This window comes from Vicia villosa, linkage group LG6 (assembly GCF_029867415.1).
Source record: "Vicia villosa cultivar HV-30 ecotype Madison, WI linkage group LG6, Vvil1.0, whole genome shotgun sequence".
Taxonomy (NCBI): Eukaryota; Viridiplantae; Streptophyta; class Magnoliopsida; order Fabales; family Fabaceae; genus Vicia; species Vicia villosa.
This window is the reverse complement of record NC_081185.1, coordinates 128,805,191-128,817,782: the sequence shown is the minus strand read 5'-3', so window position 1 is coordinate 128,817,782 and position 12,592 is coordinate 128,805,191. Positions and strand designations below refer to the sequence as shown.

Here is a 12,592-nt window from a genome sequence, read left to right as displayed (position 1 = left end):
ACCCAAAGCATAAACATAAACAGTAAAGGGCTCCCGTTGAGTACTACGGATACTTATGGCGATAATACCTTCCCTCTGTATAACCAACCTCCCGGGCCCTTAGATCTCTCCTTGGTGCTGCACACACCTAAATACCCAGGGTTTATTTAGATTTTCCCCCTTCCTTTGTTTAGGATAAATTAAAAGTTATAATGTACCGCAAAAAGGTGGTAACACCCAAAAAGCGCGTGATAGGTATGTAGGCACAAGATGTTATGTCTTGCCAAGAATAGTTTTAAAAATCAAACAAAATCTCTTTTGCTCTCTCGTTTTTTTAACACAGATTTGCAAAAATGTTCCTGTGGAGTACCATAGATGTATGGGGTGTTAATACCTTTCCCTTGCATAGTCAAACCCGTACCTAAGATCTCTTCTTTTTATTAGTTTTGGTTTGAAAAATTTCCTTGGGTTTATTTCGCTCTTTTCCCTTTTTTTTTGGAATCAATAAAACACGGTGGCGACTTTCAATAAAATAACGAGTCAAGTCAATCAATGGCTTTGATCTAAATTTTCCCCGCTACATGTAACCTAAGAAAATGAAGTTGTTTGTAGATAACATCCAATGTGTCATGGTCGAAGTTATCACATAGAAAGGAGGTATCATTTTCTTAGAGTTCAAATAAATAAATGAAAGCTTGAACTTGAGTATTGCAAGTCAAAACTACAACTAGCATACATACTCACTAAGCCTTTGAAGAAAGTCGGGTTTGATGAGTTCAAGAGAAGCATCAGGATGAAAAGCCTTGAAAGCATGAATTAGAAGGTGTGTTAGAAGCTAATGATTTAGTGTTTTAATTCGGTGTTCGACTATGGTGTGTTTTGTAAACCCCCAAATTTAGTTATTTAATTTTAATTGAATTTATATTAATTAATTTTATTTATTTGATTGGTATATGTGATTTATGGAATATATTGTTAATTAATTAATTAAATTAGAGAGAAAAACGCAAAAAAAAAAATTGCAGCTAGACATAAAAGGAGATTAACCGTCTTATTTCATGTGTAAGTTGAGTTTCGTGAGTCTGTTTGAGGTGTCGTCAGTTGCATTTTAAAGAGGGTTTAAAGATATTTTAAATGGAGAGTTTCATAATTTTATGTGCTATCTTGAAGTGAGACAATTTTAGAGTTAAGTCCAGAGTTTTGGGAAACCCTTTAGCAATTTAAGGAATTAAATATGTTTATAAATAACTTTATTTGAGTTAATTGATATGTTTTAGAGTTGATTTAAAGAGATGAGTTTGATATATTTTGAATAAAATTGTAGGCTTATGATATTATATAGCTAATTAAGATTTAGATTTTATTTATCTAAGGTTGATACGCAAAAAAGAGTTAAAATTGAGAAGACAAATAACTTATAAGAATATTATTAAGTTGTTTGAGTGAAGATTTGAGTAATTTGACATCATAGTGGCTTGTGCGTAATTTTTATTTTTACCCAGTTGATGATCTTTAGGGCTAATTGAGATATAATTGAATAATTTTGAGTTTGGTGACCTTTCGTTGCCTTTAAATAAGTTTAAGAGTCATATTTATTACATTTGAGTTGTTATAGTTGTTATAGAGTTGTCTAAGTTATGTTCAAGGTGTTTAGAGTTATGTTTGAGTTGTTTTACACTTCACCTATGAACTCTGACATTTTTTGACTTGACCCTATTAAACCTATAAAAGTTGTAGAATTTTATTATTATCCTGTTGGTGGCTTTACTCAAGTAATGATGAGTTTTACTATGTTGATGAGTATTATTGAGCTAAAACGTTAATAATTTTGCTTTATTGATGAGAGTTGTGGAATATTATATGATTATGTATTGAGTTATAATTGTATAATATGCGGAGTTGAGTTGTTCATAGAGAACTACCGTGTTGGCCTTGCATTGGCAAATTTGTGGGTTCATAGAGAACCTTGTTGAGTACGAGATATGAAAGTTATTTGTTGTTAAGTATGAGATATTGAATATTATTGTTATGATTTATGCATTCATGTATATTGGAGATAGGTAGAACTTCAGTCCGACAATGTCATGATATAGAGTGAACCAATGATGGTCTCATGTTCAGAGAGAATACTGCTCCAGAGAGGAACGAGAGTTGTGGATAATTCAATATCATGCATTTGACATCCAAAACTTTGGTACCATGTGCATTTTGGAGGAAAAGTATATTGCATTATACTTTTACATTGTGATTGTTGTAGTTGTTGTTGTGAATTATTGCGTGAGAATTCTATTTGATGTTATTATAAACTATTTTTGCTGTTTAATGCACTGTTAACTTCTGTAAAGTTATTCTCACACATGTTTATTATTTTGTGGTGTTATGTACTCTTGTGTAGTACAAATAATCAGGTAGAGGAGTAGCTGGTGTTGAGCTGGAGGGAGGCTTTTAGGCCTCTTCTATTATTTTGCTGGTTTCCACGTTATTTAGTTTTTGTTAGTACTCTGGTCTGAAACACTGAGTTTAGGATATTTTAATAGATGTTTTTGAGTTATTGTTGGATTATTTAATAAATCAAATATTTGATTTTATTGAGATATTATTATAAAGCATGTTTTGAAGTTGAATTTCATTGCTATTTTATGTTTTATTTGAAAAAAATATTGTTTGTTGAGCATGTGTAACACCTGTTTTTGAGCAAATAATTATTTATCTTTTATAAATAAAGAGTTTTAAGATTTTAGGGTGTTATATGTTCGACCTAGACGAACAAAATTGAATAGAATTAGTTGCATTCGACAGATTTGTCGCAAAGTCTTTTTTATTTATATTATCCACATGTACATCACAAAGAAACAAAAGTATTTTTTTTTTCTTGACGGAAATGCTAAAAACTAATCACATTACTTCATTTCTTTCATATGATTGGATTCCACACATAACTAAAGTATGAGAGAGGCTTATAAGAAGAAAAAACCAAGTGTTTGATAATTTGACACTTTAATGTTTTTGTGTTTAATTGGTTGGAAATTGATTGGCTTGTGACTACTTGAGCTGTTAATTTGAGAATTCAATTGTTAATATTAATGGTCACATTGTCATACCATATACAGTTGTGTGTATCTGAGTTCCAATAAATTGTTTGGTTTAGACGACTTTCGATCTAAACGCGAAACTTCCGCTAGGCAAAGTATAAACTCTTTTAAAAAATCAAACTTGTAATTTTAAAATAGGGGATCTATTCACCATCCTCTAGATAAGATCTCGTCGTCTAACAAGAGAGAATTTAAGGATATATATATATATATATATATATATATATATATATATATATATATATATATATATATATATATATATATATATATATATATATATATATATATATATATATATATATATATAAAAGTTTTTCTTTAAAAGACGCACTAGTCAAAAGCACTTTAAGTTTGTATTTGGTTTTCTTTGTTCTCTTATCTTTTTGTATTAGAGTGTTGTGAGATGTAGTTAAATATTTATTTTTGACAGTATGGGTTAACTAGGACCTAAGATAGTTGAGGGTATATTATGCGTTGTAACAATTTTCAAAGAGTTATTCTCTAGTTGCCATTCGACAACGACCATAAGTTTTTCTCTGATTTTGGAATTTCCACGTTAATATCTTGTCTTATTATTTTATTTTTCTTTTTCCCTCTATATGTTTGTTATTTTTTCCCAATGTTTTTCTCTCTATCACTTTTTTACACCCTACTCAATTTCACGACCTTTTCTCCGGCATGTGATTTTTTTCCTTCTGATGACAAAAGTTCATTAATTCAACTAGTAACAAACCTGCACGTACCGTGCATACGCACGGGATCTGGTCTGTTATGCGCATTTGTTTACATGATATATTTATTTTAAATAAAAGGTTGAAAAAGAAAAAAAAATATTTAGATCAATAATAAAAAAATTCGTATACAAAAGTATCTAGATCAATAATAATTTTTTTCGTATACCATTTTTTTGATGAAAAATATTTGATTATAAATAGCATTTCTCGTATGTAAAATTATTTAGATCAATAATAACTTTTTCCGGTATATAAATATTATTTTTGTTTAGGTATCATTTACAAAAATATTTGGATCAATAGTAAATTTTCTTATATAAAAATATTTAAATCAATAATAATTTTTTTATCTTATACCATTTTTTAATCAAAAATATTTGGATCATAAATACCATTTTCGTATATAAAAATATAGAACAATAATAGATTTTTTCCCGTATACAAATATCATTTTGTTTAGGTATCAATTACAAAACTATTTTGATCAATAGTAATTTTCGTATATAAAAATATTTAGATCAATAATAGATTTTTTCTCGTATACCATTTTTGAATAAAAAATATTTGAATCATAAATATCATTTTTCGTATATAAAAATATATAGATAAATACTAGATTTTTCCCATATACAAATATTATTTGGGTTTAATGGATATGCACTGCTAGTGTAAAATAGTTTTACATTGTCATCCAATAAAAAACCATCAATCTCTCATGTCATAATTTTTATAAAAATAAAAGAGTGATTCAATTGAATACATGGTTGTGATTGGTTGACAGTGTAAAATTATTTTATACTGTCAATGCATCACCCATTTTCTCATATTATTTTTGTTTAGGTATCATTTGCAAAAATATTTGGATCAATAGTAAATTTTTGTATATAAAAATATTTAGATCAATAATATTTTTTTCTCGTATACCATTTTGGAATAAAAAAATTTGGATCATAAATACCATTTTTTGTATATAAAAATATAAAGATAAATAATATTTTATCTGTATACAAACATTATTTTTATTTAGGTATCATTTACAAAAATATTTGGATCAATTGTAAATTTTCGTATATTAAAAAAATTTAGATCAATAATAGATTTTTTCTCATATACCATTTTTGAATAAAAAATATTTGAATTATAAATATTATTTTTTCTATATAAAAATATATAGATCAATAATAGATTTTCTTCCATATACAAATATTATTTTTATTTAAACAAAATCATAATCTATATGATTAAAAATATATTTAGAGAGATGAACTAAATCATAATCTATATTATTTAAAAATATAAAGGTTTTTTTTTTAATTTTTTTTTTAAATTGAAAGACTAATTTTGACATCATAAACACGTGTTATTAAAAATCAAAACGTAGTCGAAAACACTATTTTAAATAGTTTTAAAAATAAGTGATTTTTAAAAAATTTAATTTCAAAAAAAAGTTTCAATGATATGATAAAATATCTATTTTTAGAATGACTATTTAAACAAAATTTTCGATTGAACTTTTTATGGATAAAAATTTGTAAATATTTTCAATAAAAAAATATATACATTATAAAAATCATTAACAAAGACTGAAACAAACGGACCATGATTATTGAATTTCAATTTTGATTCTATTATTCACTACTAGAAATACACGTATTACCTGCGGAATTTCCTGCGGAAAATATTCCGCAGGTATACCTGCGGATTTTCCTGAGACTTTATTAAAATAAATAAATTTTCTACGGATTCAGGTTTGACAGCAAATTCCGCAGGAAGTCCTGCGGATTTTACTGCGGAACGTATATTTTAAACCAAATATTTATCACTAACATAAATTTCGCAGGTAATTTCGCAGGACATATTAACTTTTATTAAAACCAAACTGTAATACAAAATCCGCAGGTAATTCCGCAGGAAAGTTTTCTGCGATATTACCTGCAGATTTGACACATTTCAATATTTAAAAAAATTAATCATTATTTTTTCTATTTTATTAATTTTATTTATGGTGGTTTTTTATTTAGTTTAATTTTAGTTTTTTATCTTAATTTTTGATATGTTATTAATTATTTTTATAATGTGTATTAGTTAATTTTTATTTTTAATTTTAATCTTAATTTTTATTAAATTAAATAAATGGTTTTTTATTTAGTTTAATTTTACTTTTTTATCTTAATTTTTTTTATGTTATTAATTATTTTTATAATGTATTTTAGTTAATATTTATTTTTAATTTTAATCTTAATTTTTAATAAAATAAATAAATGGTATGCAGATTTTAGTTAATATTTATTTTTAATTTTAATCTTAATTTCAAAAACCTAAGAAACCACCACTCACTCACTCTAACGTTGTAGCTACTCAACTTCAAACACCTAAAAATCACTTCGTTCCTGGTGTTCTTCTCTTGTGTTCAACCGTGTTCTGTTGCCATCACCGCATATTCGCCGGTGTTCTGTTGCCGCAATCTCGCCGGAGCCTAGCGTCATGGTCTTCTTCATCTTCACACTTCAACTCAGGTATTCTCTTGACATTATATACATTTCGTTCCTGGGAGTCCCATCACCGCATCTTCACACTTTAATAAGAAATACCAGTGCTATCAAGTTATGGCTTAAGCTAAAAATCAATTGAAATCATGAATGTTACAAGAGTTTCAGTTTCCATAGCTAGGGTTTCGTTCCTGTTTTTCTGATGTGGTAAATTTGTTCCTATTCATTTCTTAAATTAGATGATTTTAAGTTAGGTTGAATATAAACTTATGTGATTTTTGTAAACAAGGTGTTTGTTGAAATGATTTTAGTCTTAGGCATCAAAGTTGTTGTCTTGTAACTGGTGAAGGGCTTAAGGCTCTTGGTATGGCAGTGAGTAATGGTCTTGAAGAATTGGCACTCATAAACTGTGATGTGGTTGAAAGGGATAAAGGATTGCTTGCAACTTTGGGTCAACTTAGGGAGAAAGAATTGGTTGTGTGTTGATATGATTATATTCTTCTCCTAATCAACTGTTACGTTGTTTTTATATATTTGCAGTCTGTTCCAATCTATGTCTCAGAAATGGCACCTTATAAATACAGTGGAGGTCTAAACATGTGTTTCCAATTGTCAATTACTATTGGTATATTTTCAGCAAATCTCTGCAACTACTACTTTTCAAAGTTACTGAATGGTGAAGGATGGCGATTAAGCTTGGGGCTAGGTGTTGTACCTGCGACGATTTTTGTTGTAGGCTCATTTTGTCTTCCTGATTCCCCAAACTCACTTGTTGCACGTGGTCATCACGAAGCTGCAAGAAAGGAGCTTGTGAAAATTCGCGGCACTAATGATGTTGATGCAGAGTTTAAAGAAATTATTACTGCTAGTGAAGCCTCGGATAAAGTGAAACACCCTTGGAGATCATTGTTTGAGAGACACAAGCTTCCGACAAGGTTTTTTGACAAAACCGAATTCGTATGCTATAATTGAGCATTCTTGTTTTTTTATTTCAAGTATTTGTGTCTTATTCTCATTTCATCAAGTTGTGTTCTTTCTAAACCAAATAATAGTTTTTTAAGATATAGAGAGACTCTTCATTTCAGATCATCCCTCATCCTCAGTCACTTTCATAACAACAAAATATGTCTATTTCAATGGTTAGTTTTTGTGTATGAAAATAGGTGTCAGAAGGATTTTGGTTAGTCTTAAATATCCTAAGAAACATGAAGGATATTTATCTGTCGGTGCCAGAATGTTATTTTTCTAACCAATGATTCACCTCAATGCTTATTATTTTGTCATGTCTTCTGACAGGGATATATTCGAGACTCCGCATTTGAACCGCGTCGTTGGATTGCTCCTGGACAAGACTCTATACATACTGCTGCTTGTTAATTTAGAGGTATCTCATGATCTTTCATACTGTTAATCTAGAGTAATTGTAAACAGGGGGTGGTCACTGTGCTTTGGCATTATGTACCAAAAATGATTCTTGACAAGTCTTCTATGTTTTGTGCTTTTGTCTTCATATTAGAAGCCACTTTTTTTCTTGTTCATTGGTTGACTTGGTTTTAATTGGATTGAATTTTAGGGGAGTTTGTTTTGTTAAAGTAATTACTTGCTATTTCATTTAGAAAAAAAAACAAGGCTTTTTCATTTTCTATAGGTGTTTTTGAAGTTATAAAAACATAAACTAATTTCAACTTAAGTTAAGAATGGTGAATTGAAGTACAAACAAATGGCTGCATATTTAATAATTATGAGTTTTCATTTAAGTGGGGGCTCCAACTGATTAACAAAAGATGCTTCATATGTCCATTCCTTGGTTTCTCTAATTCCATGTGATTTTATCAGTTATATCTGTAATTCTTTTGTTTATGTTGAGAAAAAACAGATTATATTGCAATTGTAACAAACTCTATGCTGAGTCAGCATAGTTGTAACTAACTGAGCAGTTACTCGTCCTTATAAACAGCAGTAGGCTATTTCTTGTAATAGTAGAATCATTTTATATCAATTTATAAAATTTTCATAACAGAATTATCTCGTTCTCGTTTCTAGATTAATAACACTTCATCCTCTCTACTTTTCTAATATAACATATGTTTTTATTTTTTCTCATTTTGTCTCGTAATTTAATTTTTTTATTTTCTTCTATTTCTTATGGTGGAAAGCAGATTCGGTGGAGAGATTTCACATTTCAGCATTTATCTTATTCGTTTTGGCTCAGAATATTCTTGAGGCAGAGGGTCCCTGGTTTGAAAGCTTTCTTTATGACAGCAAATTGTGCCTCCTGTGCTGAATTCTTTCTCTGAACAAGATAGCAGAGTTTGTTATTATGCTTGTGAAGCACTATATAACATAGTTAAGGTAAGAATTCAACTGTTTGGATATATTCAGATTCGATCCAATCATCTACTTATGTGTAATGACATATTTTAATTTTTGACAGGTTGTGAGAGGGGAGTTTATTGTATTCTTCAACCAGATCTTTGATGCATTATGCAAGCTTTCTGCAGACTCTGATGCAAATGTACAAAGTGCTGCTCATCTCTTAGATCGGTTTGTGAAGGTATATGTTTTTTTTGGAATCCTTAAAGCCTTTGTGTGGCTGCTGTATGTCGCTACCGCGAAAATTAACAGAGTCGCCACTAACATATTTATCCTAAAAAGGAAGGGAATGCCAGCAAACCACAAAACAAAACAACGGTCTCACGACCAGAGAAAAAGGGTAAGGGAGTCGGTTACGCGAGGGGAAGGTATTAGCACCCCTCGCGCCCATCGTACTCGATGGTATCCACGCCTGTGTCTAAAACTATGGGTGTGTAACAAATCTATGCTAATTTGGACTAAAATGAATGCAGAATGTAGGGAAAAGAAAGGATTGTGCTCGCACGGGCCCTACCCCGCTGCCTACGTATCTGTTTTGCAGAATCAAAGCTACCGTAGCTCGGCTAACTAATTTTTGTTTGTTTTGTGTTTTTTAGGTGAACGAGTTACATTCACACTCCGCTGCTCGACCTTTGGAGACTTATGCTTGGGAATGGAGCGGAAATAACAAGCTCTTAAGAAAAGAAAATCAAAGAGTGTGGTTTGTGTTTTAAAAGATGCATGAGGAAAGCCTAAGCTAAGGGGGAAAGCTTGCTACCTAATGTTAGCATACAAAGGGTACAAGTCTAAGCTAAGCTATCAACCTACGAGGGAAAAGGGAAGCAAACAATGAGCACACAAACGAGCATCCACTCGTAAAACAAACAAACCAACGGTACTGACCGAATGGTAGAAAAGCGGTCCCGCCATAGCCAAGGGGAGCAGCTCAACCCAAGTCAACCAAGCATTAGACCTCGCGAAAATGATCGGGCCATAGACAAGAGGGCGGACTCCTCTCAGCAACCAAGCCGTCACGGATCGTAAAGGAAAACGGTGCATGCGTACACCGAGCATCAACGTCGAGCAACGCGAGCTATAGGAAAGGCGGGGGTTCGGCTACATGAACCCTTTTCCTGACATACTCGATAACAAGATCTTGTGCAGGTTCAGAAGCGAGCAACACGTAGCGTGCGCATACTGAACAGACTCGATGAGACTAGGCGGGGGTTGATTGCTAACCCTTTCCGCATGCCTTCCATGAGGACTTAACGGAGTGCCATATAGGACTTATTACACCGTGACTCCCTGCCGCAAAGCACAAATGTAAACACACCAACAAAAACAGAGCCTCTTTCGAGGACTTGGCCAGATGCATGTCTAAGTCCTACTTCTCATGTTAAAGGATGATGCGAGAAAGCGATAAGTGCGAGAGAAATAAAATGAAACGGGATCAATACCAAAGGGATGATGATCCGTAAACTAAAGCGAAGCAAAGCGAAGAAACTAGAATCCCGCAAGCGAGCTAGCAAAGCAAAAGCAAATGGTCAGCACACCGATTAGCCATAAGGCGCACAAATGTCGACTCGCATGTCGAGCATAATCACAATACACCTGCAAGAGGAACAAGCAAACCAAACAAGCAGATATAAAGCGATAAGATCGTGTCTCCATGTCGAGAGCACGATACGAGTCAATGAGATATAATCGTATTCCGCAAGTGAAGCGGAACACTCAAGCAATGAGTATCAATCGGTGACCTTCCAAAAGCCTTGCATACTAGCACACAAGTTAGAGATAACAAACATCGCAATCGGAATTGCGTTATTGCTATAAACCAAAAGAAACGGGCAAGTAATGTAAACATGAAATGGACAATGAAACATCAAAGAGAAATCAAACGTGAAAGGTCTAGAAACTAATGAAAACAAAGTATCTAGCTAGATAATACATATCATAAGCTTTCCGACGATATAAAGAACGAGCAAATCGGAGTTACGAGCAAAAAGTTATGCAAGATTGAAGTTAGCAAAGAAAAACACAAAAATTACACTCAGGAACCGGTTCCCACCTAGGGACAACCCGGTTCCCCATACAAAGAACTAGAGGCAGAAACTGGGAACCGGTTCCCACCTAGGGACAACCCGGTTCCTGGTACAAAAACACAGAGAAAGGCCAAATTAGCAAGCTGGGAACCGGTTCCCACCTAGGGACAACCCGGTTCCTGGTACAAAATCACAGAGGTAAAAACAACGCAGGAACCGGTTCCCACCTAGGGACAACCCGGTTCCTGGTACAAAAAACCAGAGAGCCAACATTTTTGGATTGAGTGGGAACCGGTTCTCGCCTGGGACAACCCGGTTCCTGGCCTAGAAAAACAGAATTTTATGCATTTTTAAAGCCTTGGAGCCATTCGCACTCAATCCAAAAACGCACCAACTCAAAAGTAAACGCAAACGAACATCAAATATCATAGTATACATGCAGCCACGCATCAAATGATCTACATGTCAACAATTATGCCAAGTGCGACGCGTCAAACAAAGCAAATATCAATCGAGAATATGGCACATGCATTTATACGAATACATTGAGTACACCGCAAGCAACACAAATTATCAACAACACTTATACACACAAAATCACTAACAAATCAACGGATTCAACCACGAGTAACACAATTCATCATCAACGGATATCAATTATATGCATCAAACATTATATCTAGCCACAATTCACATGAACACGATCAATTCGAGCAAAAATACGCAAATTCACCGATCAATCATCCTCAATCATCAATTAATCAAGAACGAAAAGTAGATCTAGATCCGAATTCACATAATAATCAACAATTAAGCACTTAATTCAAGATCCGAAAGCTTACCGAATGAAGATCTAACCGAAGCGCGAACACGGACACGATACGGACGCGAACACGACACGAACGCGACGCGAACACGAAAACGAAATCCGGAGTGAGGGAGAGAGAGAAGCGCGACACTCTATGTGGAGAGAGGAAGAGGATTAGAACTTCGATCTTGATTCTTCAATCCATGTTCTTGATCTTGGTGGAAATTGATGAATCTTGATGAAAGTTTTATGTGATATGTGGTTTTGATCTATAAGAATTGATAGAGAATTGAGAGAATGTGTTTGTGAAGAATTGGTGAATTGAAATTATGAGAGTCCTCTCTTGATTTGTGAAGAGCAAAATGTTTATATATTGTCAACGCGAAATGTCCAAATTGCCCTCGGTGCGTCTCATTTTGGCTTGCTTTTAAGGAAACTCGGTTTGGCTCTGAATTCCTGAACAAAACCAATGCCATTACGAAGATGACCAAATTTGTGACCCGTCGCCGCGAGAATCACCTCAATCCGATAAGCGATGAAGAAAATACGCCTGTTTGAATGACGAGAAACGTCGATTCATCTGGCGCGACTATACGAAATTTTGTGCGTACCGCTCAAAGAACTCGATAAAACCCCATCTTCGGCTCAAAATCTGAACAGGCATGTGTGACGAAGAATCGAAGCTAACGAAATTTATGAGAGAATGCCGCCGGAATGGACTTCATACGATAAAAATCGAAGAAGTTATAAATTTTCGAACTTGGCGCGACATACCCGAAAACACACTTTTTACCGAAACAACGCGACGATCCTTAAAATTCTGGGAATTTTCTATGCATATTCGGCCTTCGGTCCGAACATATGAAATCTTGGTAATGATGCCATGGAGCTTCAGTTAAATTTTCAAGCGAATCCGGCGAGCGGATTAGGAGATATGAATTTTCCGAGGCGCAAAACCCTACATTCAGCACTATTTTTCACTATGAAACCTCAAGTAATTTGCAAATTTGACAACCTTCCTCAAAGAATTGGCTCCCAAGCCGAACACGAAAGTTGTAGATATCGTCGAAATAGTGGGGACATCGCGGGAACT

At 33.1% G+C, this 12,592-nt stretch overlaps 1 protein-coding gene across 1 annotated transcript; it reads left to right on the top strand.

The window, feature by feature from the left end:
- The first annotated feature begins 6,292 nt into the window (after positions 1-6,292).
- Positions 6,293-7,674, top strand: LOC131614645 (sugar carrier protein C-like). Its single transcript, XM_058886205.1, has 4 exons — positions 6,293-6,324; positions 6,609-6,771; positions 6,838-7,254; positions 7,594-7,674. The coding sequence occupies exons 1-4, from the start codon at positions 6,293-6,295 to the stop codon at positions 7,672-7,674; spliced, it is 693 nt and encodes a 230-aa protein (XP_058742188.1).
- Positions 7,675-12,592: the final 4,918 nt, after the last annotated feature.

What these genes read in the sequence shown, in the direction of transcription:
- LOC131614645 (XM_058886205.1), top strand. Translation starts at nt 6,293, where the DNA reads ATGGTCTTCTTCATCTTCACACTTCAACTCAG. An exon ending in AACTTAGGGAGAAAGAATTG is followed by an intron (nt 6,772 to 6,837) that starts GTTGTGTGTTGA and finishes ATATATTTGCAG; the next exon opens with TCTGTTCCAATCTATGTCTC. An exon ending in TTTTTGACAAAACCGAATTC is followed by an intron (nt 7,255 to 7,593) that starts GTATGCTATAAT and finishes GTCTTCTGACAG; the next exon opens with GGATATATTCGAGACTCCGC.